This window comes from Cinclus cinclus, chromosome 15 (genome assembly GCF_963662255.1).
Source record: "Cinclus cinclus chromosome 15, bCinCin1.1, whole genome shotgun sequence".
Classification (NCBI taxonomy): domain Eukaryota; kingdom Metazoa; phylum Chordata; class Aves; order Passeriformes; family Cinclidae; genus Cinclus; species Cinclus cinclus.
Genome location: NC_085060.1, coordinates 7,056,054 through 7,081,793, shown reverse-complemented (window position 1 = coordinate 7,081,793; position 25,740 = coordinate 7,056,054). Strand labels below are relative to the sequence as shown.

At 37.8% G+C, this 25,740-nt stretch overlaps 2 protein-coding genes across 3 annotated transcripts in view; both read right to left on the bottom strand.

The window, feature by feature from the left end:
* MTMR1 (myotubularin related protein 1) overlaps window positions 1–13,155 on the bottom strand; it is a 37,871-nt gene extending 24,716 nt beyond the window's left edge. Inside the window, exons 1-10 of the mRNA XM_062502805.1 lie at window positions 13,062–13,155; window positions 10,417–10,522; window positions 7,867–7,890; window positions 4,170–4,245; window positions 3,232–3,326; window positions 2,917–3,024; window positions 2,413–2,514; window positions 1,651–1,734; window positions 929–1,078; window positions 8–196 (exon numbers count right to left, since the gene is read on the bottom strand). Coding sequence (XP_062358789.1) covers window positions 8–196; window positions 929–1,078; window positions 1,651–1,734; window positions 2,413–2,514; window positions 2,917–3,024; window positions 3,232–3,326; window positions 4,170–4,215 — 774 coding nt within the window. The 5' untranslated portion in view covers window positions 4,216–4,245; window positions 7,867–7,890; window positions 10,417–10,522; window positions 13,062–13,155. The remainder of the gene's footprint in view (window positions 1–7; window positions 197–928; window positions 1,079–1,650; window positions 1,735–2,412; window positions 2,515–2,916; window positions 3,025–3,231; window positions 3,327–4,169; window positions 4,246–7,866; window positions 7,891–10,416; window positions 10,523–13,061) is intronic.
* A 1,394-nt stretch (window positions 13,156–14,549) lies between these two features.
* Window positions 14,550–25,740, bottom strand: part of MTM1 (myotubularin 1) — a 39,622-nt gene continuing 28,431 nt past the window's right edge. The window contains exons 11-16 of one of the 2 annotated variants that reach the window (XM_062503207.1): window positions 25,135–25,320; window positions 23,942–24,148; window positions 20,281–20,373; window positions 19,322–19,435; window positions 18,835–19,011; window positions 14,550–16,608 (exon numbers count right to left, since the gene is read on the bottom strand). In XM_062503207.1, coding sequence (XP_062359191.1) covers window positions 16,441–16,608; window positions 18,835–19,011; window positions 19,322–19,435; window positions 20,281–20,373; window positions 23,942–24,148; window positions 25,135–25,320 — 945 coding nt within the window. In that variant the 3' untranslated portion in view covers window positions 14,550–16,440. The remainder of the gene's footprint in view (window positions 16,609–18,834; window positions 19,012–19,321; window positions 19,436–20,280; window positions 20,374–23,941; window positions 24,149–25,134; window positions 25,321–25,740) is intronic. The other variant, XM_062503208.1, reaches the window with a different exon arrangement.

Sequence of the window (25,740 nt, the reverse complement as noted above, 5' to 3'; positions counted from 1 at the left end):
AACCTACCTTGTTTGTATCTGCAACACTATTCTGCCTGGCATCAAAGATGGTAAGTTTATGTGACTGAGCATTGGCATCCATAATTGTCTGCAAGTATTTTTCATCTTCCTTGCAACGTTTATCATTTGGGCCAACTGATGGCTGGCTGCATCGTGTTATTGTTGCTTGACTCTCAGGATGAATCCAGGATAACACCTGGAATAAGAGAAAACCATTTCATTTACTACACTAAAAGCTGCAGGCCAGAGAACAACTAGACAATCACATAGCCTATCTGGCATTATTTCCTGGCAAATCAACAAATCCAAGTTTAAGGACAGGCTGATGTAAAAACATATTGACAGCACACTAGCACTGACTGATCATCCCAAATCTGAGCTTGAAATACAGTGATTCTAAACATCTTAGCTTTTATTTCTAACAGCAATTAAGCCTGTATTATTCTTACTGGAAAAAAAAAAAGTGCAATGGAGGAGTAAAAACTGCTTCCATGTGAAAGACCATGGACCTGTACAATGCCTTGTTAAGCATGAAAAACAACACAATCTAACATATTTAAAGGGGTTATAATGCTACCTTGTCTATTCTTAAGCAAAGCACTATGGCTATGACACATTGTACTCCAAGTCAGAACACAAGCTAATACATACCAGAGCATCAGATACCATTGTAGCCTAGAAGTCCTAATCCAAACTAAAAACTGATTACATAGCACAATAACTGTACAATTAAACTCACACTTGAGTTGCACCCTTCAGTTCTAAACCCACTGAGCCTAATTATTTCTTTGCCCTCCACCCCACCCCCTCACAGGAAGGAAGCCATTCCACTGTTATTTAAAAAACAAAGTCTAAAAGAACACTGATTATTTTTTACAAGCCACAAATTTCTTGAACACTTATATCCTCTCGTACAGACTTCACTTACAGGAACTCTCCCTTTTGCTCTAAATGCTGCCACTTTTGAGAGGTCATCATCCTTTACACTGGTTGGTACAACAAGAACAGCAGGATATGTATCACAAAGCTCGTAGGTGCTGTTAATTTTGGATATTTTCCAACTCTCATTGGGCAAGCCCTGTAGGAAAATAAAACAATTTTGCACTTTTCCAGTTAGACTTTCACATATCTGAGTTTGGGACAATGAACAATTTTATGTGCTGCATACTTTTAAAAAAAGGCATGCCCACATTTTTTTAAATAAGCTATAAACTTACATCTTCATACTGAATCGTAAACCAATGGAAGTTTTTCCTACTAAACTGATAAGGATAATAACCCTATGGAAAATGTAGATTTAATATTACAAACTACAGTTACTCTTCTGTTTAGTGATACTTATTCAAAGCCACTTTTTTATAAAGCCTGTGTTTTGTAGAAACAGCACTTGAAAAAAGTGGATTTCAGAACCATGTTAAGTTAGACCAATCTGCTCAAGTACTCAGCACCTTTATCTCCACCAACTTTAGCAGGTGCTCAACGCACTCAAATTCAGGCCACTTGCATTTTATTAACTAAACATGAGATGTAGACAGTCAGTCTATTTAGCAAGAGCTGAAAATGATGAGTTTTCTGTAACATTTTTCCTTGTTTATATGGCTATGGGGGAGATGGAGAAAAAGAAAATAAACCAAGTATTCTGTAACTTACCTGCCTCTTATATTCTGCCATTGGATCATACACTTTCCAGCCATTAACAGCAAACTTTTCTTTATAGCTGAATGCAAAAAGAGGCTAAAAACAATAAAACAAAATCATAAATTACTGCCTGACAGGTTGTATGCACAATAACTCCAAAACAGTCAACGCTCCAGTGTTGCAAAGCTAACACTTCTAAAACTCTTGAACAGCAGACATAACACCTTCAGTCATTGCTGGAAAACACAGAGCTAGAAAGAAGTCAACTTTAAAAGTCATACTTAATGGAAAAAACTAACAAAACCAAGACAGGAAACAGAAAATTGAAACGACTTGCCTCTGATCACACAACACATCACTGGCAATGCCAAGATGAGAAAATTGGTTTCCTACCTCCCAGCCAGTTCCTTACCCACACAAGCAAATGAAATAGAATTCTGCAGCTAACTAATAACAAGACTAATTGTACCTATTTGTTGTATTAGACAGAACTTCTAGACTGAATCTACTGCAGAAAATAATGGTCAATACATACTTTTTTTATCAGCAACATTAGGCAAACCTAGATCTCAAGGTGATGTATAAATTAACTTCACCAATAGCAGGACACAGCAGTGTTCGATGAATTAATGCAAAAGCACACGGGGTGCCTGCCTACTCTGCAACAGATTTTATGAATCAACACTTCAAAGTTTGTTATACAGCCCTTATATTTCCTTTCTTCTCTCAAAAGAGGAGAGCCAACAACAGCCTCCTCTCCATGTCAAGACTTACCAGCCCGTTAGAGACAGGAAATGCACGCGTTACAAGGTTTTCAAAGATCTCCAGTCTGTTCTGCTCTTCCTGTTTATAGGCCAGCCGCAAATTTCTCATATCCTGCCAAAAATAAGTTACAGTTTTACTCTATGATAAATTTAAAAAAAAGAAAAGCAGTTATAAGACATCTGATTGAATGAAGGCACATATGGAACACTAAGTCACTGACATCATCTAACCCCCAACAGAACAGAGTTCTGTAAGCATTCACATGAGATAACTAGGACTGTCATTAGAGATATTTGATATAAAAGTAACCACTTTTCCTTTGAATTCACCCTCCAGACAAAAGGCAGAGGTGTTTAAGACCGCAAGGATCATGAAGGAATTGAAATAAATGGAGCATGATTCAAATACAGGGAACTGATCAGAAAGAAAAACAGCACATGGGTTGACAGATTTTTCTCACAGAAAAATGACATGAAAATACTTTAATATTAGTAAACCTCTACCATGCCTTACCTTGCAAACTATTTCTATACCATATGAATTGTCTCCATGGCTCTGTACTCCAATTTTTTCAACCCTACTTATAACTCCAAGGGGAACATCAACAACAAAAGGTGGATCCTGAAATTTGTACATAAAAGAAATTAGGTTTTTTTTACATTAGAAGAAATACAAATTAATATTATTCATGTATGTTCCATTAGAGCCAACAGCAATTCCTGCTTAGCAGACTGCTGTGAAACATCACACTTCACTGGTCACTTTCTGAAATCTACTTCAGCAACATTCCTACCTGAACCAACAGACAGGCAGATAGTGAAGTCTTACCCTCTCAACACTTTTGATAAACATTCTGAAGTCCGTCACTGTGAGCGTACCGCTGACTGCTCCCATAAATGGACAGATATACATAACATCCTTAGCTGGAAAACAGATGAACCAATGCTATGTTTTACTATTGTAGCCATTTGTTCCATAACAATCTATTTTCATTTGAAACTCACAAGATTTTGGCAGCTCCATAGGAGTTTGATGCCTGACCTCTTTAGGAAATTTTATTCTTGCAGAGTTGACTTTATCTTAACAATGAAAACAACCAAACTCCTCAGCCCCACTGCTGCTCAGCAGCTCCTGAGCACCCGGGGAGGGCTGTAACAAGGGCAGGCAGGTCCCCAGCATCTGCAGGTACCCCCAGCTGCAGGCAGCTCTCGTTCCTGCCCTGAGGTGCAGAGTACCCACACTCACACCAAAGACAGAGCATCCAAAGGGGTAATTACTGATCCACATGCACCCAATTTCCAAGTAATTCAGTTTTATGCCCATATCGTTGTTTTCACTTTTATTTGCTGGTATTCTTTCCTAGCCAAGTATTAGACTGCTAACACAGAGCTTGATATCAGATGCCAAAGTGAAGTAAGTCTCACTAGGAACTGGAAACTAAGTTTACCATAACTTCATCTTTTTTGCTGTAAGAATTTTGAATCTATAACATGTCCTTGGCACCCCAAGCAGAAATGCTATGCATATACCTCTATGGAACAAAGAACCCTTAGGAAAAATTATCTATATGGAGCAAGTCATCCTCTGGATCTGATTTCTCCTTCCTACACTTGGATTTAAAAGACAAAGAAAAGAAATCCACATCTGATCAGCTAATCTTAAGTGGCATTAAATTAAATAACCAAAGTCAAAAGGAAATAATATTCTGGTTTTAAATAAAGTAGCAATTTAACAGTATTCAGTGCAGCACTCAGTAGTACACTCACCAATAACTTTGATTGATTCTCCAGGAAAAAGTGGAGCCTCTTCCATCTGTGCCAGTTTGTTTCCATCCCGCAGTGCCTGGCAAAAATCCAAAACTGTGATTAAATCTCACTCTCCATCTGTACCATATTGATACAGTTTGATGCAAAGTGCTTTTACTACCAGATGACTGGAACACAAGAAGTGTCTTTTTTAAAATCACACAACTGTACTAAACAGTACCACACTAAAAGAAAAAAACAAAAAAACAACCAAGCACAAAACTTAGTATTATAGATATAACACAGACATACATGTTAGTAACATATTAGTAACAAAGCATTTATGCAACAATTAGTTTGACATGCTAGCTATATATAGCATACAAAAACATGAATAATAAGATCAGCCCAAATTAGTAATTAATAATCTGTTAGTGTTTTGCTGAATGCAGGTACTATTTGGGGTATTTTATCTACTTGAGAACATATTAAAGCTCTTTTGGTTGTTTTTTAAATTCTAACACTGCTCATTTAATATTTGAATATTTTCATCTGAGACAAATTATATGGCAGAAACTTTATTTATTTAACAATTTAACTTTGTGATTTTGATTGCAAGAAGCACCCACAATGCTCTATTTCAATCAATACTGAGAGTGTCACAGGTTATGGAATAGGTTATAGGAATTTTGGATCCAGATGGTCAGTTTAAGAATGAAGTAAAAACAAAATACAGAAGAACAATTAGCAATATTAAAATAAGAGTTAGTTTAATAAAATTTCATTGAGGTAAATTACTTCCTTGCTGAATGATACATGATGGATTCTTTGGGTCCTTTTTAGGCAGTTAAGATTTACAATGTACTAAAGATTGCAATAAAGCATAAAACGGTTAGTGGTACTGTTAAGCACCGTGTAAGGAAGTGATTTGTCTCAGGTCAATATGATGAACTATTAGGGTTTCAATTTTTTATATCCTGAATAAATATAATGGGCTGACTTGTTACAACAAACCACTAACTCTCCCCTTGTATTGCAGCTCTGACCCTCAACACCCACACAGAAATAACTGGTAGGAACTGTCTGCTTCCAAAGAGACTACCCCAAGCTCTCACTAATAAATAATTTCTAAAAGTATTTCAGCTGATCTCTGGCTTCAAATTCCCTTGGAAAATTTTGGAATTTTACATTCAGCACCCAATCACAAAAAAGAATGTGCAGAGAAATAGCCAGTGCTTAGAAAATGAGGGTGGATGTGCTCTTTTAAACCGGGCTTATGTTCAGTATTATATTTTAGACTACATGACCTGACAAGAAAACTCTGCTCGGCACATAACCAGTTACACACTAAATGCTTTCTAGGGCTTCTCTTGCACGACAAAAGTAAGATTTATTTGCACTGTATGAGTACTAATTTATAGTACCTTGCTACATAGTTAATGAATGAAAGATGAGTAAAACTTGCCACCTGATCAGGTTCTGCTTCAGAATGATAGCCATTGTGTCCATCCTGTATCTCCTGCTTTGCATGAGGCAGCAGTAGGGCAAGAGAGAGGTAACAGCAAAAAAAATTGCAGACAACAGGTAAAAGGACAGAATCTTCTCTTCTTTTGTTTCCCTTTTAAAAATTTTCCTTAAAAAGACAGCATATACTTTAACTCCAGTTTAGCTTTCCAAAATCTTTCACTCAGGGCACACACTACTTTCCACAGAAGGGAATCCAAGCTATTAGCACCATCCTTTGAATGTTACTTGGCACAACACAAAATGAAAAATTTACTCCTTTTTTCACAAAAGTGCTGGCAGATAAGAACATAAAAGCATGTACTGTCTTTTTAAGATAAATAATCTTATGATGAAGAAAATTAATTTCAAGTATGCCACATGCTTATCAATAGAAGAAACTGAGTACAACTTGCAATGGCAGCATTATGGGAAAACTCATGCAATCTTTCACAGAAAAAAATATGTCAGCATCAAATAGAAGTACCTGGACACTTAAAAAAAAAACTCTGCTGTGTAAAATATGATGTTATTGAACTCTCAACCTTAAAGTTTTACATATCTTTCCAGCAACTTCTTTGTTGTTGTTTGAAACATGACCAGTAACTTTACAGAATCGAAAATTACTACTCATAGCAAAATATGCAAACAATTCACATTTTCACGTTAATTTATTTTTGCATCAATTAGCAACAAATCCTGAACACTAATTAAGTTTCTTTAATAAACATAATGTCCTTTTGCACACCAGGGAGAAGAACAAATGACACTGGGTCATTGAAGGAATTGTTTTAATAAGTTCAGCCAAAAATGTTCTTCCATCTTTGCTCTTTAACAACTGGAGAGAAGTTGTGTTCATGACAGTCTATTTATTACTCCCAGTTCAAATGCAAATAACTTCTCACTTGATCAGGCTGCAAAATCAGCCTCAGTCTAAATGTATAAGCTTTTGTTAGGAGTCAATTTTTCTTTTTACAGCATTTCAACAGAACCCTCAAGAAACAGCTTAGAAGAAGGACTTCAGATATCTTCAGATAATCTGAACTCTACATGAGTCTAAAAAGTTATAAGTAATTAAAAAAACCTTTTCAAGTTATAAAGGAATATTCACATTTAGGTATGGGTAGAATTGTGTTACAGAGAAATTACTTCAATTTCAGATCATAATTATGTTGTTTCTGAAATCAAAGAGAAGTAGACATTGTGATCTCTGGAAGAAAACCAGCAGAACAATGAGCAAACACAGAAAAAAAAATGAATATATGAAAGACAAAGAAGCAGAGTAGACCATTCAAATATCAAAGCCTTTACACAGAACTGGGAACAACTGAACAAAAACAGTTTTTGTTACTCAACTCAGACCAATTATTTGAAGTGCTATCTATTCAAAAGTAAAAGAAAAAAGAACAACTTGTGGATTTGTATGATTGGACAAAACACATCATTTTAAAATAGGCAAACAACAGATGAGAAAAAGAAATCATTGAGACTTCATCTCTTCATTTCAGACTGAACAAGAGATCTTTGTTTGAATAAAAGTGTTGGACACGTTTCATGAACAATGTCACAACACTATCCAGATAATTTCTCACTCCATAAATGTTACTAAGAGAGAAGGGCAAAAAAACAAGGCATGCCCTTTTTCATCTTCAATGAACAATGGGTAACTCCTAGTCTCAAAATTATCATTAAAAAGATGTAGGTCATTACACTAGTGCCTAACTTCAAACCTAACTTTCAATCCTATTACAGCTTGGTAACTACTAATTTAAAACAAGTACAAAAGCAAGCATGAATTTGAAACTTATTGAAATACAACAGACACAGATATAACACTTTAACTGCTGGTATTCTTTAGCATAGACATGTTAGAGTTGCTAACACAGTACTCTGCAGTCTGAAGCACGTAAACCTGAGTTGCAAGCATCCATTTCATCAAAATTAATGCAATAAAACTGAAGTTAGTATTGCACGTTCACAACATAATTTTAAAATATTGCTCTCTTACATATTGACTTCTATTGCTCATGAAAACATTGTAATGTATATGAAGCATTTCTGTGGCAAAGAAGCTGTTGCACTGCATAGCAAAACGGTCTGACTGGTCCTTAAAACCCATTAATGAAGTAAAGAACGCTTGACACACCAAGATCTCACACAGCACGAGAGACACACAGGTAGGAGGCTGTTCACTGCTAGCCAAAGGTAATCTTACCCGTATAACTGGCCTCCTGTACACCTGTTAGTCAAAATATAAAATGTTATCCAATGAAACACACAGATTCGATTTGTTCAAGATACTGTATCTTATTTCACTAGACTTTCAAAAGAACTCTACTCCCAAACATCTTAAATATAGCTGGATTCTGAAAGAACAAAACAAAATTATGCAGAACTAGTAACTCTCATTTGCAGAATTATTTTGGTCTTAAAAAAAAAAAAAAAAAAAAAGTCCCAGCCACTTCATTTTAGTGATGCAACAAATTCCAAGCTCTTTGGAAACATTCACTCCTAATCACCCTTTTATCCTGCTACACTGTTCTATTGTTAAATGAGAAGAAAGAGCCTGGCAACCCTTCTAGATGGAAGACAATAAGCCTGCACTAACGACCAGGAAGGAGAGGCACAGACCTTTCACAGGAAAGGATAACTCTTGTCAACTTCTGAAGGTGTTTGTAGTCACTAACTACAATCTGACCCATTCTCATTTGTATGAGCCCCTAATTCAAGAACACTCTGCAGGCAGAGCAAGAGTCAGAGAAGACACACAGAGCAGAACTCAACTCAGACTGAGATCACGTTGCTGTAGGGTTTAGCTAGCAAGAGATCCTCCAGTGCTCTCCAGTTCTGACCATTCCATTAGCTTCCCCTTTGCTTCCCTCCTCCCTGCTAAGTCATGTAAGAGTAATGTGAGTAACACTGTTTGATACAAGAATCAATATATTTACCTGGTTTTGCAAACATATTAATTTAATGAAAGGGATAAAATAAAAAAGGGATAAAAGAAAGAATCCCCAATAAAAAAAGGGATGAAAGAAAGAATAAAGCAGTCCTGGTAAATCCAGCACAAACTAACAGAGCTGCCTGACCAGTTCCAGAAGCAAACACACATGTCTGACCTGAAGGTTCTGAGTTGTAAGATAGTCTCTAAATGCAGCAATTCGAGGTAACCAAAGGTAATGAAGACCCAGGAAAGAGAAAGATGTCTCAAAAGAAAACTGAGCTATCACATGGGCATTGTCTTTTCATGTGTGGATTCCACAGTAACAATGAAGGAACCCAACCTGTCAGGGTAACTGAGTAAGCAACTATGAAAAAATTCCATAATGTTATATACAAATATGGGATTTCAAATCATAGCAATGCAATGATATCTAATACAATTTATCCACAACAATTCTTCATTTAAACCATGAGGCTTAAATCCTTTTCTTTCACTTCTCAGAGACAGAGAATGAAGTAGAATTTTAATTAGGCCTTAAAAGATGTACTCCTGTTAAGTAAGATCTGAGATGAGACCGGTATAGAGATGGAAGTTATTCAAAACTAAACACTGTTCTTCATTCCAGAGGAATGCATTCTACTCAGAGATAAAATGAACACCAAGCTTACACATTTGGTTTTACTAAAATGAAATCCTTGGCAAATACAACATCAACAGATGTAATACAAGGTTTCCCCCCAGTGTTTTATCAAAAATGTTGGTCGTGACCTGGAGCAAGCATTTTCAATTCAGCAGCTTCTGTAGTACAGGAGAGCTACTCTTTACAAACTGCTGACTGTGCCAACAGTGTGAAACTCTGTTGACGTTGAACTTTTAAATACACTACAGTTAAATAAAATATTTTGTGGCTTCATCTCAGACTCAGGCTGAATCTGACCTGCTGTCACTCAATCTAAAATACACTATTTCCAGATAACGTACTTTGTAATCACAGGGCATATGCGAATCAAAATCTAGTTAAAACAAAACAAGAAAAAGAGATAAAAATCTTCTTTTGGCTATTCCCTATGTAGACAATGAGACTGTTACAAACCTAGGAAGAAAAACAGATCTAGACAGCAGCAAGTTGGGCTCCTTAAAGGGAATTGAAACATGTATAATTTCTGTCACATTGTGAGAGGAGAAAAACTGCCCATGCTCCATTCTTGACAGCTGACTTGAGTGGCTGCATGAAGGGAAAGAACAAGGGCACAAAAGCACAGTGGAACTCGGGGAAAACATACTGTACAGTCATTACCTTAGTGATAAAAATGTTGCTGTAAGGGAATGAAAGAGGTGACTTGTTTGTTTGTATGTTTAATGTTAAATTCTGTGTCTCCGGAGAAACTCCATAAAAAATGATACTCAACTATGTCCCCTGCAAGTAACAAAGACATTAATTTATTTCTTGTGAAATCTGAGAAGCTCAATTCTGTACTCTGAATGATACACACTAGAAACCATTTCAACCTGTAACTATAATCTACTTTACCAATTATTTTATGTAGTATTCAAAAGAAATGACAACCCATTTTTGATGTTTTATTCAAAACATTGACTTTTAAAATCTCCGTTCACTTTTCTGTTAATTTTTATTCTGCAGAGTTCAATAGCACTATTCTAAATACAGAGGAAAACAGGAAGCAAATTCAAAAGACTCCTACAGATGATGAGATGTTTCTAGTCCTGCAACACTCAGTGATCACTCAAGTACTTACCATCTGACCCATCTTCCACACTTGTATCTTAAAAACAAATCAATGCATTCCTCAAGTCACTTACCCTGTAGTCTCTGGAGACACTCTCTGATGGGACAGACCCTGAAATCTGACTCGAAATGGTTGCAGCTATCAGCTGTTTACACCATTCCACATGGGATCCAGTCGGGCTACAAAACCGGAAATTTCAAAATAGTTAGCAGTAATTCCAAATGTGCATTTTTAACAGCACAGCAACTAAGCAGATCCAGAAAGCAACACTATAAGGAATCACTAACATCATACAACTTAATTTGCTTTGTGGGCAGAATTCTATTGATCAAATTAGGAAAAAGAATTTTACTAGATCATGTCAGAAACACAGAGCTGTCAAGAGGTTAAAAGCAAGGTTAGGGCCCTAGGAACTTGAAAAATGATCTGTTCCTTAGCCAGTGTAATTTTTACCATTCACATGCTTTTTTCTTAAAGCCATCCATGGAATAAGTTTGGCCAAGGAAGAGGAAACTCCTTATAAGTATACCTTATTAATATGTCCTGATTATTCTGTAAATCTGTAAATTCTGTAAATTCCTCAGAATTATATTACTTCATGCTAGTACTAAAAACTGTAAACTATGCTAATGTTATGTTATATACTAAATGTTGAAAATACATGTTTTCCAAAGAGTAACTTGTAGTTAGCTGGTGTTTTTTCATTTCATGAAATAAACACTGGATAATTTTCAGGACGGGCTTTCCTATGCCACAGCACTGAATTGTTTACAAGAACCCTAAAGCATCTGAACCACACTAAACCCCAGGTGATGCAGTTTGAGAACACAAATTACCACAGCCTCAGCTGATATCTTAGATAACTGCCACTTTCCTTCAAACCATTCAGCTGTGCTCTTGTACAGACTGAATGCTTATTCAGAAGTCAAATACAGAAAGAAATAAAACACATTTTTGGTAGTTAATTCATAAACTAGTTTTGGATTGTATGAATGCTCCATGACACTGAAGTGAATATACTTACTCACACCCAGCAGGTGCACCACACCTCGGACATTAAGAGGGTGGGGTAACAGCCTTAGATGACCAATTACGATTGAACAGGAGGCCTTTCCTTACATTAACTCTGCCACTATAGCTAGGTATGAGGCACAGATCCATGCAGCAACGCCACACTTGAAATGGAAGATATTTCAAAACTTTTTCTGATAAATTTTAATAGCTTTCTCCCCACCTGCACATTCTACACAGAACTAGATATCTCACTGTTGTTTCGCAACGAAAACACATCTATGATAGTCCTGCTTGAACAACATAGATAACTCTCAGGTTACTGCTTAACTTGAACCCAGATTTGCTTAGAAAACTCTTCACTTAAGTTTTACAAAAGAGCCCAACACCTAAATCCTACAGTAAACCCTTTCTTACCTCATTTATTTTTCATTCTCTCACATCTCTTTGATTTCCAGCGTAGCGTTTTAAGGCTTGCCTAAGTTGTTTTCCAATAAGCACTCACTTGTTAATTAAGAAAATTATTTCTTTTTCTATGGCTTACCTTCATAAGGAATCACTACACCAACAGAGCTAATAACAGCAGGAAGATGCATATGAATGCAGAATCACCCCCTGAGACCCTTGTAGGGGATGTGTCAGTGTTCTACAGAACACTGATCACACCAACGTGCCTTCTTCCCACGCACCACCAAGGCACACACCAGTACTGATGGCTTTTGCATTCTATCTCATCTGCAGTCACTCACATTAGCCTGGCCTAGTACAACCGTACTGGCAAACAGGTAAACTCTAAGACAACTGGATGTATAACTGGACCAGGGAAGAGCAAGATCTGAAGATGAAAATTAGGATAAAAAAAGCAATACAAAGATGTATGTTTTGATGACAGAAAATGGACATTTGATTTCCATCCTCACCAGAATGATGTAAACCTCCAGGTTTCTACTAACAGAAAAAAAGAGAGAATACAGAGACTGGAACCTAGCACTGATTTTAAAAGTTCTTTTTTATTTAGTTTTCATCAGGGTGAAATTTCCATTCAGTTCTGCTCCTTGTTTAACGATATTTAAGCTCAGTTCTGAAGTCTGCCTTCAGCCGTAAACTCCGGAGTGAAGGAGTAACTGCCAGTGGCTGCCGGAGGAAATGTGGTCCCACCGGGCACCGTCCTGGTGAGACCCTGCGGACCCCACCGCACTTACAGACACACATCAGGGACACACCACACACGTACGGACAGACAGACAGCATTCCGGGACACTCCGCACACCAAGGGGGCACAGCGGGGCCTGGGAAAGTCCCACCTCTGCAGATTAAATTCACGCACAGAATAAAACCCCAAACCCATCAGGAAGAGACTCAAAACCCGCGCACGGTCTCAGCCCAGTCTGCAGGACGCTGCCCCAACCCAGGGGCCAAAGCCCCGCGGCCGCCTCAGCCAAGCAGGCGGCGGCACTGCCGGCACACGGAGCAGGAAACTTTGACAACAGCCGGCTCCCGCCGCAGACCATCCACCGCTGCACTGCAGCCGCACTCGGACTGCAGCTTCTCGGGCCGGAGGGGTCCAGGGAGGCCGCCCCGAGGCCGGGGAACCGCGCTCGGCCGAGGCTCGGGCCGAGGGGCGCCCGCCGCCTCCCCCGCCCGGCCCCGCAGGCCGCGGCGCGTCCTCTCCCGCCGCCCGCTCCGCCCGGGGCCGTCCCCGCTCACCTGTCCAGGGTTTCGGTGCTGGGCTGCCGCGACCCCGCGCCCGCCGCCGCGGCGCCCCCCGCCCGCACGGCTCGCCGGCTCACTCCACCGCCCTCCACCGCGGGCCCTGACGCCGCCGCTCGCTCCATGGTTCCGGCCGCGTCGCCGGGATGGCGGGCGGATTCCCGCCTCTCCTCGGCGCCCCGGCCCGGCCGCCTCAGCCCAGCCCGCTGGGGCCCCGGCAGCGCCGACGGCTGTCACCTGGCGGCGGAGCTTTCCCAGAGGCCTCCGCGCCGTGGAGTGGGCGGGCGGCGAGGCCGGGCCGAGCAACTCCGGCCCACCGCCCATTGCGGCCCCAGCACGGAGACCCGGCGCGCCGGGAAAAGGGCTGCTGGAGGCAGAGTATTCGGCACTGACATCTTTATTTTCCTCTCCCCGCACGTACACGGCAGACGGATGATGGTCGCTGCTCTCTCCCCGACCCGACCCGACCCAACGCCTGACACAGAGTCCGGCTCCAGAGCAGTCCCCCGGTATCCAAGGAGAGCGGCCGACACGGTTAGTGAAGGAAGCGGTAGTACCGAGGAGGTCCTGTGCTGTTACAGATCATGTTTTCTCATGCATGACAGAATGCTCGCTGCGACACCACACCTGAACTCAAGGCAGAGGTTAACAATACATCAGAAGGAGGTAGCACACAAGTCATGTCTTGGGTACAGCCGTAACAGTGATGCTGGCGGGAAGGGTAAGGCATGAGGAAATAAAAGAAGGCATTCAACAAATAACCTTTCTTACATAAGTAACAGAAGCCCGGAGCACCTAGCTTACTATTATTAAAAACCTAGCTTACTCTCCTTATGTCCATGGAAGGAAGAATACAAAAGACCTAAATTAGCGTTCCAAGACTGACATTTCTTATGGGATATAGGGCATTCATTGCTGGTAATGGTGACACCCCAGCTCTGCTTTCTCACCCCTTCTAGAAAAGGCACTCAGCACCTGCAAGTCTTGACGACCTCAGAAGCCTCCCCAGGTGTCCTCCTGGCAGGGAACAGGCTGCAGTGTGCACACTGAACAGCAGACCTGTGCAGAACGACAGCCCGGAGCGCCCACTTATGGGAGAAGGAGAGAGATGTTCTGTTAGCATTGAAAAGTTTGTATGCCTACATTGACAAGCAGTGTTTTCCAGAACATACTGGATTAAAATCACCCTTATCTTGGTCTCCTATGTAAAAACAATTAAAACACTTATTTGCTGACTTGTAAAATTCCAAGCCCGCACAGAGCCATGTTAGAGCTTCAAAGACAAATTCAGCTGAAGAGTAATAGGAACTAAGTAGTATGTAATGAAGTAAGTGCAAAAATATCCTTTCCATTATATTACACTCTCCCAAATGTAATAGATTATTATGTAGTGTTTACACAGTAAAAACTATTAGATTTTCAGAACTTTTTCACACCGCTCAGAGACATCACCAATATGATAAACTCAAATTCAGGAACTTTAAATATTCTCATTAAAATAGCTTTTTTTTTAATAAACCACAAATAAGTAGAAGGCAAATATACCAGAATATGCATAGCTTTCAAAATGTAAAATACATCATGAACAAATGAGTATCCTTCTTCATTTATCTGATGTAATGAATCTTACTTTAACAAGTCAATATTGGGGGACAACATTGTTATTTTGAATACATATACTGGAGAGTATAGATGGGAGAATGATATTTAGAGGACAGAAGTAATATAATTCTGCATATTTAGAACATACATGCTATATGCCCTGAACTTCCCTGAAAATATAGTGCAACTCAGTGCATATACTGAATTAAATCCAGAGGTGGTACATATTTATTCCTTTGAAAAAATACTGTTTTAAATATTTAATGTCCTCTAAACTTTGATTTATTTTTATGGAGCTATACCTTTAAATTTAGTTTTCATATGCAAAATATTTACACTTCATAAACTTGCAGAATTTCTCATAAACTATATTATATACACTCACACAAAACTTAATTTATATATAATACTGTTATATCTTGCAGATCAAAACTCACGGCATATACAATAATTTACAATGACAGAAGCCTCAAGCATCAAAATATTTCCTTTAAAATAACAATATAAGAGTTCTTTACAGATTCTGATTTGCAGTATTTCCTGGATTGCCTGAATACCATTAAACTTCCCAGAATATGCAAAATTTTAATTAAATATCAAGAGCAAAGATTGTGCTGTGGTAAGAAACACTTGCAGCTATTTAAAAAATACCTGAAAGGAACGTATTAAAGATTTACAAAAAGCCTCTGAAAGGTAGGCTTGAAACTAGAGCTCACTTGGATGTTCAGTATAAGTGCACACACTATATGCAAATCTTGGATACCAAAGCCCCTAAAAATACTTTAGAATAAACTTGCTCTACAGGAGTTAAATTAAACAGTAAATTATAAATGTACAAGTCTTTAAAATTATTTATAGCTGAGAATTGTTGTCTACTTTGGTATAAAAGCTCCTTTAAAACAGGCACATTTATTTTTAGAAGGTCAATAGAAGCTTTAATACTATGGCTATTGCTGGATATTTAAGCAATGTCTCTGTGGTTCTGTTTCTTATATAAACCTTCTTTTGGAAACATCTAATTCTGTATTAATCCAAAGAACCAATACTGCCCACAGTGATAATTAGTACTGTACTTTAGTGCTGAACAGCTAGCCCAAACAAACCTTCTCAGAATCCAGTACAACGTTCATTTTTTTAATAAAAATAATTTAAAATTAAAAAGTTTCTTTTGATATCTACTGAGCTATTTGAATTTTTAATTTAGAAGCATATCAGTGAAATGCCTTCCATATTTCTGTTTATTTAAAAACAGGAAAATTTGAAATTCTCGGGTAATTAACGTTTCAAAACTTCTCTCTCACATCTTGCAATAGAATTTCTTTCTCTCATGAACTCCATGCATGTATTCCTAAGAGGAATACAGACATACCTAATTTTATAAAATGTGAGTATTCCTATTGCCATTGTTGTGTTTATTCATGACATGCAAGACTGAGCATGAATTTCCTTACAGAAACATGACCTAAAATGTAATAAATTAAAGCATTCTTACAAAAACAATAAATCAATTTAATTTCAATTGTACCAGACCTACCAAAATAACTCTTATAGCCCTCCATAGCTATGAGTTGATTCATGTTCCCAGTCCACAGGTTGTGAAAGGCACGTAATTGAAGAGTTGGGTTTGCTGTCAAGTCCTCCTCAAATGAAGATAGTCTAAAATAATTTGTGTTCAGACAGTCTAGTGTAAGGCATTAGAATATTCCTCTTTATACTACAGATCTATGTTAAGCACCACTTGCTATTACAGTATGGAAAGAAGCCAGTATTTTCTTCAGAAGTGTGTTTGTACTTGGGACACCATTTGTGAGGGAGATGTTGATGAGGCTGATGAATTGGATATCTTAGAATTATTTGTGATCTGAAGCTCTTCAAGTCTCCTGATATAATCATCACGCAATGCAAGGAGCTCCATGTAACGCTGCTCCACAGGGTTTGGCTGCTAGGAAGAGACCCGTGTTAGTCTTAGCACTTCACTCCAACTACTTATACACAGGCTACTAAAGTATCTGGGGCTTCCTGGCAGGTGTAGCAAGTCATAGCTAAAGAGAAATACTCATTGCTGTAACATGAGAACCTCTGCCTTCCAGATGTCTCCCCCAAAATCAATCTTTGCACAAAATCCTTTGCCCTAACTCAGTAAAATCAGCCACCACTTCCTGAAGCATCTGGATTTTATTTTCTTGTTGTCTGATATTGTGTGCAAGACAGTTACTGATATACCTTAACCAAAGCTTTTTTCTTGACTTACTAAGAGGTTTTAGAGTCCAGAAGCCCATATCTTAGCATCTTCCCTAAAACAGTGTTTAGCCAGATTATTTTAGCTACACTGATTGGATTAAGATCGGTGTCTTCAGCATAAATAACTTCTCTCACTGATGAAATTTACTTGAGTTTTTAACAGTAAATTTGCAACTTAGTGTAAATAAGTGAAGTAAACTTTATTAGTGAATTCTCTAAGTAAACTTGCAGGTATTTAAATTCAACTGCTCTGGCTTTGAGGAGATTACCCAGAAAAGAGCCTTTTAACTGTTTCCACTTTCATCTTAACTGCCTTTTCAGACTAATGAAACAAATGGAAAAGAACTGTTACAAATGTCCAAAGCAGAGGGCAAGCCTAAAGTTAACTTTGGCTGAATATACCTGTCTAGAAGTTGTTGCTGTTTCACAGTCAACTGCCTGTAATTCAAAACTATCAGCAGTGGAGTTTCAGCAGCTAATGCTTAAACACCTCACCAGTTCTAAACCAGTTCAGCCAGCACTCTTGAGATGCACCGCTCACTGTGCACCCATATGAGGATCATGATGAATGCTGAGGCAACTGTGGAAGTTGGATCAATGCTGAATGTAGGTACTAAGATGACTGGTGGTGTAGGATAATAGTCTTGCTACCAGAACATACTTCTAAGGGATGGCACTAAGAAAGGTCATAAAAAATAGTTCAGGCCACATGTTCATTATTCAGTTGCTTAAGTGAGATGAAGCATAAATTTCATGTGCAGAAAAGAGAAGTTGCATTTTGTGTACAAAAATGGTGAAAATGAGGGACCGGTAGTAGCAGCATGGAATACTATCACTTGCATTTGCATTTCTAAGGAGAAACTGCTGCCAAAAACCTCTCCTGAATAATGGCAAACTGCATTTTAAAGTAGATCTACAGCTAATTTGCATGTCTTATAATCCTTTACTTTCTAAATAAATCTTTATATTCACCTTTTGCAAAACACCCTCATCTTTCACAACAAGCAACAACAGCTTTAAAACAAGAACTTGCAATTCCAATAGGCAATGTACTTGCAAAAGGCCATAGAAAACTGCCAGGCTTTCCTGTACCCTCTAAAGCACTGTAAATAACACAGGAGATCAGCTGTGGAAGTGTATTGCTTGAAAAGTATTGACTCATGCCAAGGGCTGGACTGTGAAGATTGCTTCTGTCAAACAAATTGCTCCTCTATCTTCTCCTACTCAAATCTCCGCAAGCTGTTAATAATGATAAAATAGTCTCTTGTACACAATCTTTGTGCTGCATGGCTGAGATTTTTAGCAAGACTGTAACAAACACTGACTGACCATATTGGATTAAAACCACAGAACTTAACTATGTGTAATTTGATAAATGCTTTTCTGGACTTCTAATCTCATCCACTTGTATAATTTTCAGCAACAGCTGTCATCCATAGTGTAAACAATGCTAGGTCAGTGTTACATAAAAAATTAAACCTTACCATCAATACATATAGCTTTGAAAGAGAAAGAACTCAACAGGTCATTTCATTTGTACATTGTTTCACACTCTCTCTCAGCAAAAGGAAAAAAAAAAGCAAGTGCAACTGTGTGTTGTTACTGTCTCAACTCTACTGGGATCAGCAAGCCCCATTTCTAAGCATTGTCCTTCAGAATTTAGCAGCATCAAATGGCCTCAGACATGTGTCCAAGAAAAAGGGCTAGAAAGAGCTCAAGGATGACTTTCTACTAAAGAGGAAAATAAGTTCAATGAACTAAGAGAGAACTAGACAGTTACTTTCACTTTTTTCCCCTCCATCTTTACAAACATAACATTAAAAACCTGAACAGATTACAGGTACTGCTCTACAAGTCAGTTATGACACAAAATCCTTATTTCCAATGTCTAGCAGCATTTTTTGTGTGTTACAGAGAATTTACTTACTTGTTGCCGAATCCTTGGGTTCCACCTGATGTAGTAATTGACCCAGAGCTCTAAATGCCGCATGCTGGCTACTGGATAGAGTGCTCGATTTACCTCTTTACTATAAAAAGGATTGGTGTATTTAGATTTTTCACTGTTTATCAAAGACCATAACGATAATGTTTTCTCAGTCACTTTCTAAAATGAAATAAAAATAAGAACATAATATAATATGAACATAATATAATCAAGAAAGCCATCATAGAAGCCACTGTTACATTCTAAATTTTGGTTTACTTAGAAGCATGATACACTACTGTATTAGAAAAACTCCAAACCCAGTGCTTGACAAGTATCTTAGTGACTGCATGGCACTACTCTATAAGAAAAAAGCAGGTTCGAAATCATTGTCTGCAAGGACTATAACCAGATACAATCCATCCCAAAATTCTGCCATCACCTAGAGTAAAGACAGCAATGCAATGACACAATCAGTGGATTGACTAACCTCTTTTTCTCTGAGAAACTCGCTGTTATACAAGAAAGTGCCAAATCGGCAGCTGTACAAGTGATCCAGGATTGTAATCAGGAACTGCTCATTGAATTCAAAGGCAGTAGGAAACTAGAACCAGGAAAGACAAACTCATTGTTTACATGGAAAACACAGGCACATGCCCTGGTTAAAAGGCTGAAGGTAAAGTTTAGAACCGTGGATGCATCTACAAATAATTTTAAGGTAATACTTTCATATACTTTATAGCAAACTAAGTGTTCCAATGACCCATTGTGTTCAACATTCTGAAACTAGCCAGTGGAAAAAAATCTCAAAATGTTGTACCTATGTTTAATTTATAAAAAGAATAAAATACTTCTTATAAAATTTATAAAAAGAATGGTTACACATACACTTTTACTAGCAAGACAGAATAAGACAATGCACTCTTACAGTGCAGCACCAAACAGGAAAATAAAGGTCCTGATCCTTAACCCTAAATGGACTAAGTTCACTGCTTTGTTTCACTACTTACTGACATTACAATGTTTAAATCAAAACAACACTCAAAAGCTCCCTGGCCTCATTCTTAAACACTGACAAAACAACATGTGTCCCTGCAGTTCAAGGGACAGCTTCATAAAATAGTCAAACAAAACAGCAGACCCCATTAAGGCAGCTGGGTGCAATTCCTATAAAGGCTTTCTGCTGGGTATGAAATATCCCTCAGTATGTGTCTTAGAATCCCATATCCAGGAACACCGGCCGTGCCTGTACAGCAAGTGCCATGTCCATCAACATAACCACAGCCTGTGTATCACTTTCACAAAAGTAAATACACTCTTTTTTACTACAGATCAGAGCAGAAGGGTATGCTGTCCTCTTCAAATACTTTTTTCAAAAAAATAAAGAAGTAGGGTTTTAATTCAGTAATCTCTTCACACTGTTACCTTCTGAAGAACAGCACAACATACCTGTTTAGACATCTGCCACACACAATCAATAAACTGGAGAAAGATGGGTGATCTGTCTGTATCAGCATGATTTTTATCACCATGGCCTATTCTCTGAAATGAAGCAAAGCAGCCTCCTGGTAACTGAAACATGCTATTTTATGGCAACAGACATGTTTTCTTATTTAGTACTAGAGCATTAATTCTTCTGCAATAACGCAACCCACTGTTATAATTTCAAAATCAGTTACTGCACCGAAGAGAGATTAAGATACAGAGAAATACTGCAAATCTGTTACAAAGATGTCTGAAAAAATTCCAAATTGATAACCAGTCCTGTTATATATATCTGCTGATTATTAGAAAAGCAGAACTGTTGAAGCATCAACAGTTATGAACATTTATCAACAGAACATGTCATGATCATTTGACTTAACAAATAATCAAGACATATTCTGAACTATATTTACATGGTAAGTCAGTCAAAAGCCAAGCTGCATACTTTGTCTTCCTTTTTATTTTAAGCCAGTACAGGACCTAGATCATGAAATTATCCACACAATCTTCTCTTTCTCCTCCACTCTTGAACCTTAACATTCACCCTGAGATAGTAGGCACACATGAACAAGATCAGAGAAAGTTCATGTTCCTGACACAAAATTAACAGACTGTTAAAAGTTTGGGTGAGCCCCTTATTTGGAGGTGCCCAAAGTAACAATCAAAGGAATTTGCCTCACAGACAAAAAGTAGATTTGGTAAAAGCTGTTTGCTTCCTTTTTGCATTTGATAGCTGAGAACAGGCAAGAGATTCAGGGAAAAAGAGTTTCTATTAATTCCATAATTCTGTTTGCATGTACTTGCTGGAGGAAAAAAAAGAAAAGCAGGTATGTTGACCTAAGATGTTGTCTATCTGCCTGTAAGATAGCAAACTTCATGCCTCAAGGACATGAAAAATCGTAAGAGCAGTACACTAGTCTATACAATGGCTTGCAACATAGTTTAAAATAATAGAATTGAATGGGAGGAAATAGAGGGAGATGAGAGATTTGAGCTGAATCAGTCAACAGTAACAAATGACTAGAAAAGGGCTTTAAGGAAGAAGACCAAGCTGGCTTCCTTGCTCTTCAGTTTTCATGTTTTGAATATTTCTTATCCATTAAGAGTCATGTATGTGTTTAGTAAGGAGTGAAAGTCTGTCCAATTCCACTAGTTAGCAGTTTCAGAATGTCTATCTTCCATCTATAATTACCTCTCATATTTGAATGCATAATTAAAATTAAATTTCACACAAGCAAATTTATCATCTGGAGAGTGCACTAAATTCAGCATACATAAAGAAGTTGAGGTAGGGAATTCCTTTTCAACAAGGAAACCTATGGTTCACCTAATCTGATACAAAATACGGAGAAGAACTATTAAATACTATTTAGTTATTTGATATTAAAAAATCCAAATTGTAACCCTGGTATCAAAAAACACAAAGCTTGTGCCAACTCAGACAATATAAGTAACACTCAACTCCCTACTAAGGGGAAAATGAAACAGCAACATTTTCAGAGATGAAGTTCAGGAATTGCTCTAACTGCACCAAGTGCCTAGGTCTCACTCTTCAAAGTCACAATTCCATCAAATAATTATCAAGCTAAAACAGTATGAATTATCAAAATATTTTATGCTTACATTATAATTTTATCATAGAATAGTTAGGATCAGAAAAGACCTTTGAGATCATGGAGTCCAGCTGTAAACCCAGCACTGACAAGTCCACCACTAAGGCATGTCCCCAAGCAACACATCACATGTCTTTTAAATCTCTCCAGGGATGGTGACTCCACTACTTCTATAGAACACTCCAGAAAAGATTAACCTTCACTATAAACTAAATAACCCATCAAATAAAAATTTACAGTACTCTCAAGAAGGAGTGGCTTCAACCATTTCCAAAGATTACTACTTGACTGAGCAAGTTGGGAAAATAGCAGTTTAAGCAAAAGGAATTACTTAAATCATTCTTACTACTGCTACACTGTCAGACATGAATTCACTCATGACTGAGTGAATCATCTGGAAGGGATGCCACGTCGTGCCTCACTCTTTGGAAAGAAAACATCTGTTGAGGGAGAACAAGATCTTTGATTACCCAACTAAAATCAATGGTTTAACAAAAAGAAACAGATTATATGAACTTACTAATAATGATGAAGAACACACAAATCTCTCTTTTTTAAGCTCTGTGTTAAACCATGATACACGTTTGACTACAAGTCTCCTAGTTACATCATCTAATTTTATCTGCATCCTGACTCTCTAAGTACAAAATAAAATATGAGAACAAAAAGTCAAGACACTAGCTTCATATTTTCCAGTGGCTGTACCAAGACAGAATACTTAAAAATTTAGAAAACATATCACTGCTAAAAGACCACAAGTAAGTACACAAAAAAAACCCCCAGACTACATCAGCTATCACTCCCAACACCAAAAGTACAAAAGTTCTAAGCTTCAAATCACCTTTAGAATGTCAGATCAAAAACTGCCACCGCCTACAAACACATGTAAATGGTGAGGTGACTTATGCTGAGTAGCTATACATGGATTTCCAAATGGCTGCAACACTCTTACACATTTGCAAGTATAAAATGCTCATGAAGCACACACACACAGGTATATTTTTCAACTTCTTGATTTTTTTCCAGATTCCCTATTATCCAAATTTTAGTAATATTAACATCTTTAGAATATTCCATTAGGGACAAAATATCCATGCAAGTAGCTTCTACTAAAGTTGTAGAAACTTAGTACTTGAGAATAACCAGATTCAGCATCAACAAGCAACACTGTTGTAATGTTTACAGTAAGTAACAGCACAGTCTCCCCGGCAACCTAATCTGCTCCTCCAGGTTCCTCATATCGACTTCCTGGTTAAATGGTTAGCTCCCACATTTAGAAAAAGTTCCACTAAGACTTTGAAAAGTTTTCTAACAGAAACAGCATGAACAGGGTCCCTTCCAACTCATCCTGAAAATTTTCTGTGAAAATTATTCACAAACCTGTGAAATATTAAGGATTTGCTATGGAAGCAAGCTATGGAAGCAGCTAGTTAACCTTCTGAGCTTCTAACCTTCTGCCCAGAAAACAACTGAACAGAAGTAGAGCCAGCATTTTTCCAGTGACAGCCTCTTGGGAGCGATTACGACAAGTTTAGAGTATTTGGGAATCAGCACGCAAGGTCTCACTTGAAGACACTGGCCAGACTCATTCATCTGCTTCTTGTGACAGTCAAAACAGCCCAGAGAAAGAATGATGGAGAACCTCATGTCCCAGCTTTTTCTGATCTTCAGCTGAAGAATTTGAGAGGACACAATTTTTCTGCCTCATTTTCTTTACTCAATAACCACAGTGACCCTAGCAATTCTATGCTTTTAAAAGGATGCAAAGGACAAAATGAGTTCTCAGACAAAGAATAGCATGAAAAATATTAATCAAACGGATCCAAACCCAAAAGTACTACTCAGTTTACCTGGAAACGTTTAAAAACGAAATTCAAAAATAACAATAGGAATTATCAAACCCTGACACAAAGTGAGCCATTTAAGACCGGAAGCTTTTCAGAAAGTCAACACCGCACTTTGCAATTATCTTCTAATAAGGTAAGTCTCTGCAATTATCTTCTAATTCTTACCGATGCAAACTTGTGTCCAAAGCTTATCCACTCTTTTTGCACCAGAACTTCAAAGCCTTCAATGGTTCTGTAGTAGCTGTCCAGCATGAGCATGGCCAGGGAGGTGAGCTGAGCCGTGCGGTCCCAGCCGTCACTGCAGTGAACCAGCACCGAGCTCCGGCCCGATGACACCTTGTCTGCCACCTGAATGGCTCCTGTCAGAACGAGCTGCCAAGGAGCAACACACACCAAACAACACAGCTTATTTCTGCTCAAATGGTAACACTGAGTTGATTTTTTTTTTTGAATCTGAATTAATGCTGTTTCCATTAAAAGACCTGAAATGAGCAGTGGAGTTAATTGGAAAAGAATTTCCTAGGAGATCAAGTGGATTTCTTGCATAAGAAGAGAGAAACTGATTGATTCCCTAATCCCTTAGTAAGATCAAATTCATCTCACAGCAAATTATTAAAAAACAGGGTAGAAAACAGTAACCTTGATAAACCAAAGAACATAAGCTTCTTTGTCAAAGAAAGAGGGGATTTACCACGGGATATAATCTCTTAAAATTCAGAGTTATTTCATTTGACTCCTTTCTTTGAAATAAATGACTGAATTATCTCAGTTGCTGGAAAAATGATTTCGCACCCTTTTAATATACTTATTTTTCAAATATTAAATTAAGATGAAAATTTTATTAAGTAGGATTCATTGCATAATACTCTAATTGCTTTTGCACAGCTGTACTTGAGGCAAAAGATTCAAAGGTCGACTGGTAAGAACACTGGTGAATTACCATCTTAAGTATTTTGTGATGCCAGATGAAAATTACAAAAGTCACAAAAATATACAAAATTTATTTACAAAACCATAACTCCCAAAATAAAGTCACATACACACTGACAACTATTTACTAATATGTCATTGCAAGAAACAAAAAAAAAATAATTTCTCATGTAAAGTCAATCAGATTAAGAATGCATTCTTCTCCCAAACACTCTTAAGGCAGGCAACAAACATTCAATTTCACCTACTGCTGCTTAGTTATGACCCTCATAACATACTCTAAGATTAGCTGGCAAACTACAGCAAACATTCAGGGATGTTGTTTTTATAATTCAAGTAGTTTGATGTATTTCAAAGCTTAGCAAAGAAAGCAAGTATGATATGACAGATTTGGACAAACATTTTTCAAACAATCAAGAAAAACTTACCTTTATATGTTCTAACCAATGGGTTGATTCCAGACTTGACAACCAGTGTGATTCTTCCACATTAGGATAAACAATGTCTTTCAGCTTCTTCAAAGATTCCCGCATGACATGAATATTATGAATGTCCAAAAAGAAGAGTTCTGCATTGGGATATGCATCTTCACCTTCATATCCTCCCCCAGTTGCCTACAAATAAGAGATCTGAAATTAACTTTAGTCATATACACACTCCTTTCAACAGAGCAAGAAGAATGAATGTCATCTGACACAGAAATAGACAAAAGTGATAAAATGTTTGGCCAAATAAATTTAAATTTAAGAGTTCAGTTAAGAATAAGATACTTTTAATTTAAAAATTATGTCCAAGAACCTTAGATTCTGTCTTTAAGAAGTAAATTAGCAATAACATTAAAGCTTACTTTAAACTAACTTTTCTAAAACTAAGTTTAAGTGCTGAAGATGAAATATATATTTAGACTGTTAAGATATGAAAGAGCCACATAAGTAAAAAGCCTGTTCTGCTGCTGCTCTTTCAAAGTATTTCAACATCACCACTGCAGAGCATATGCCTGGTCACAAAAGGAAGCAGAAAACCCACATATATTT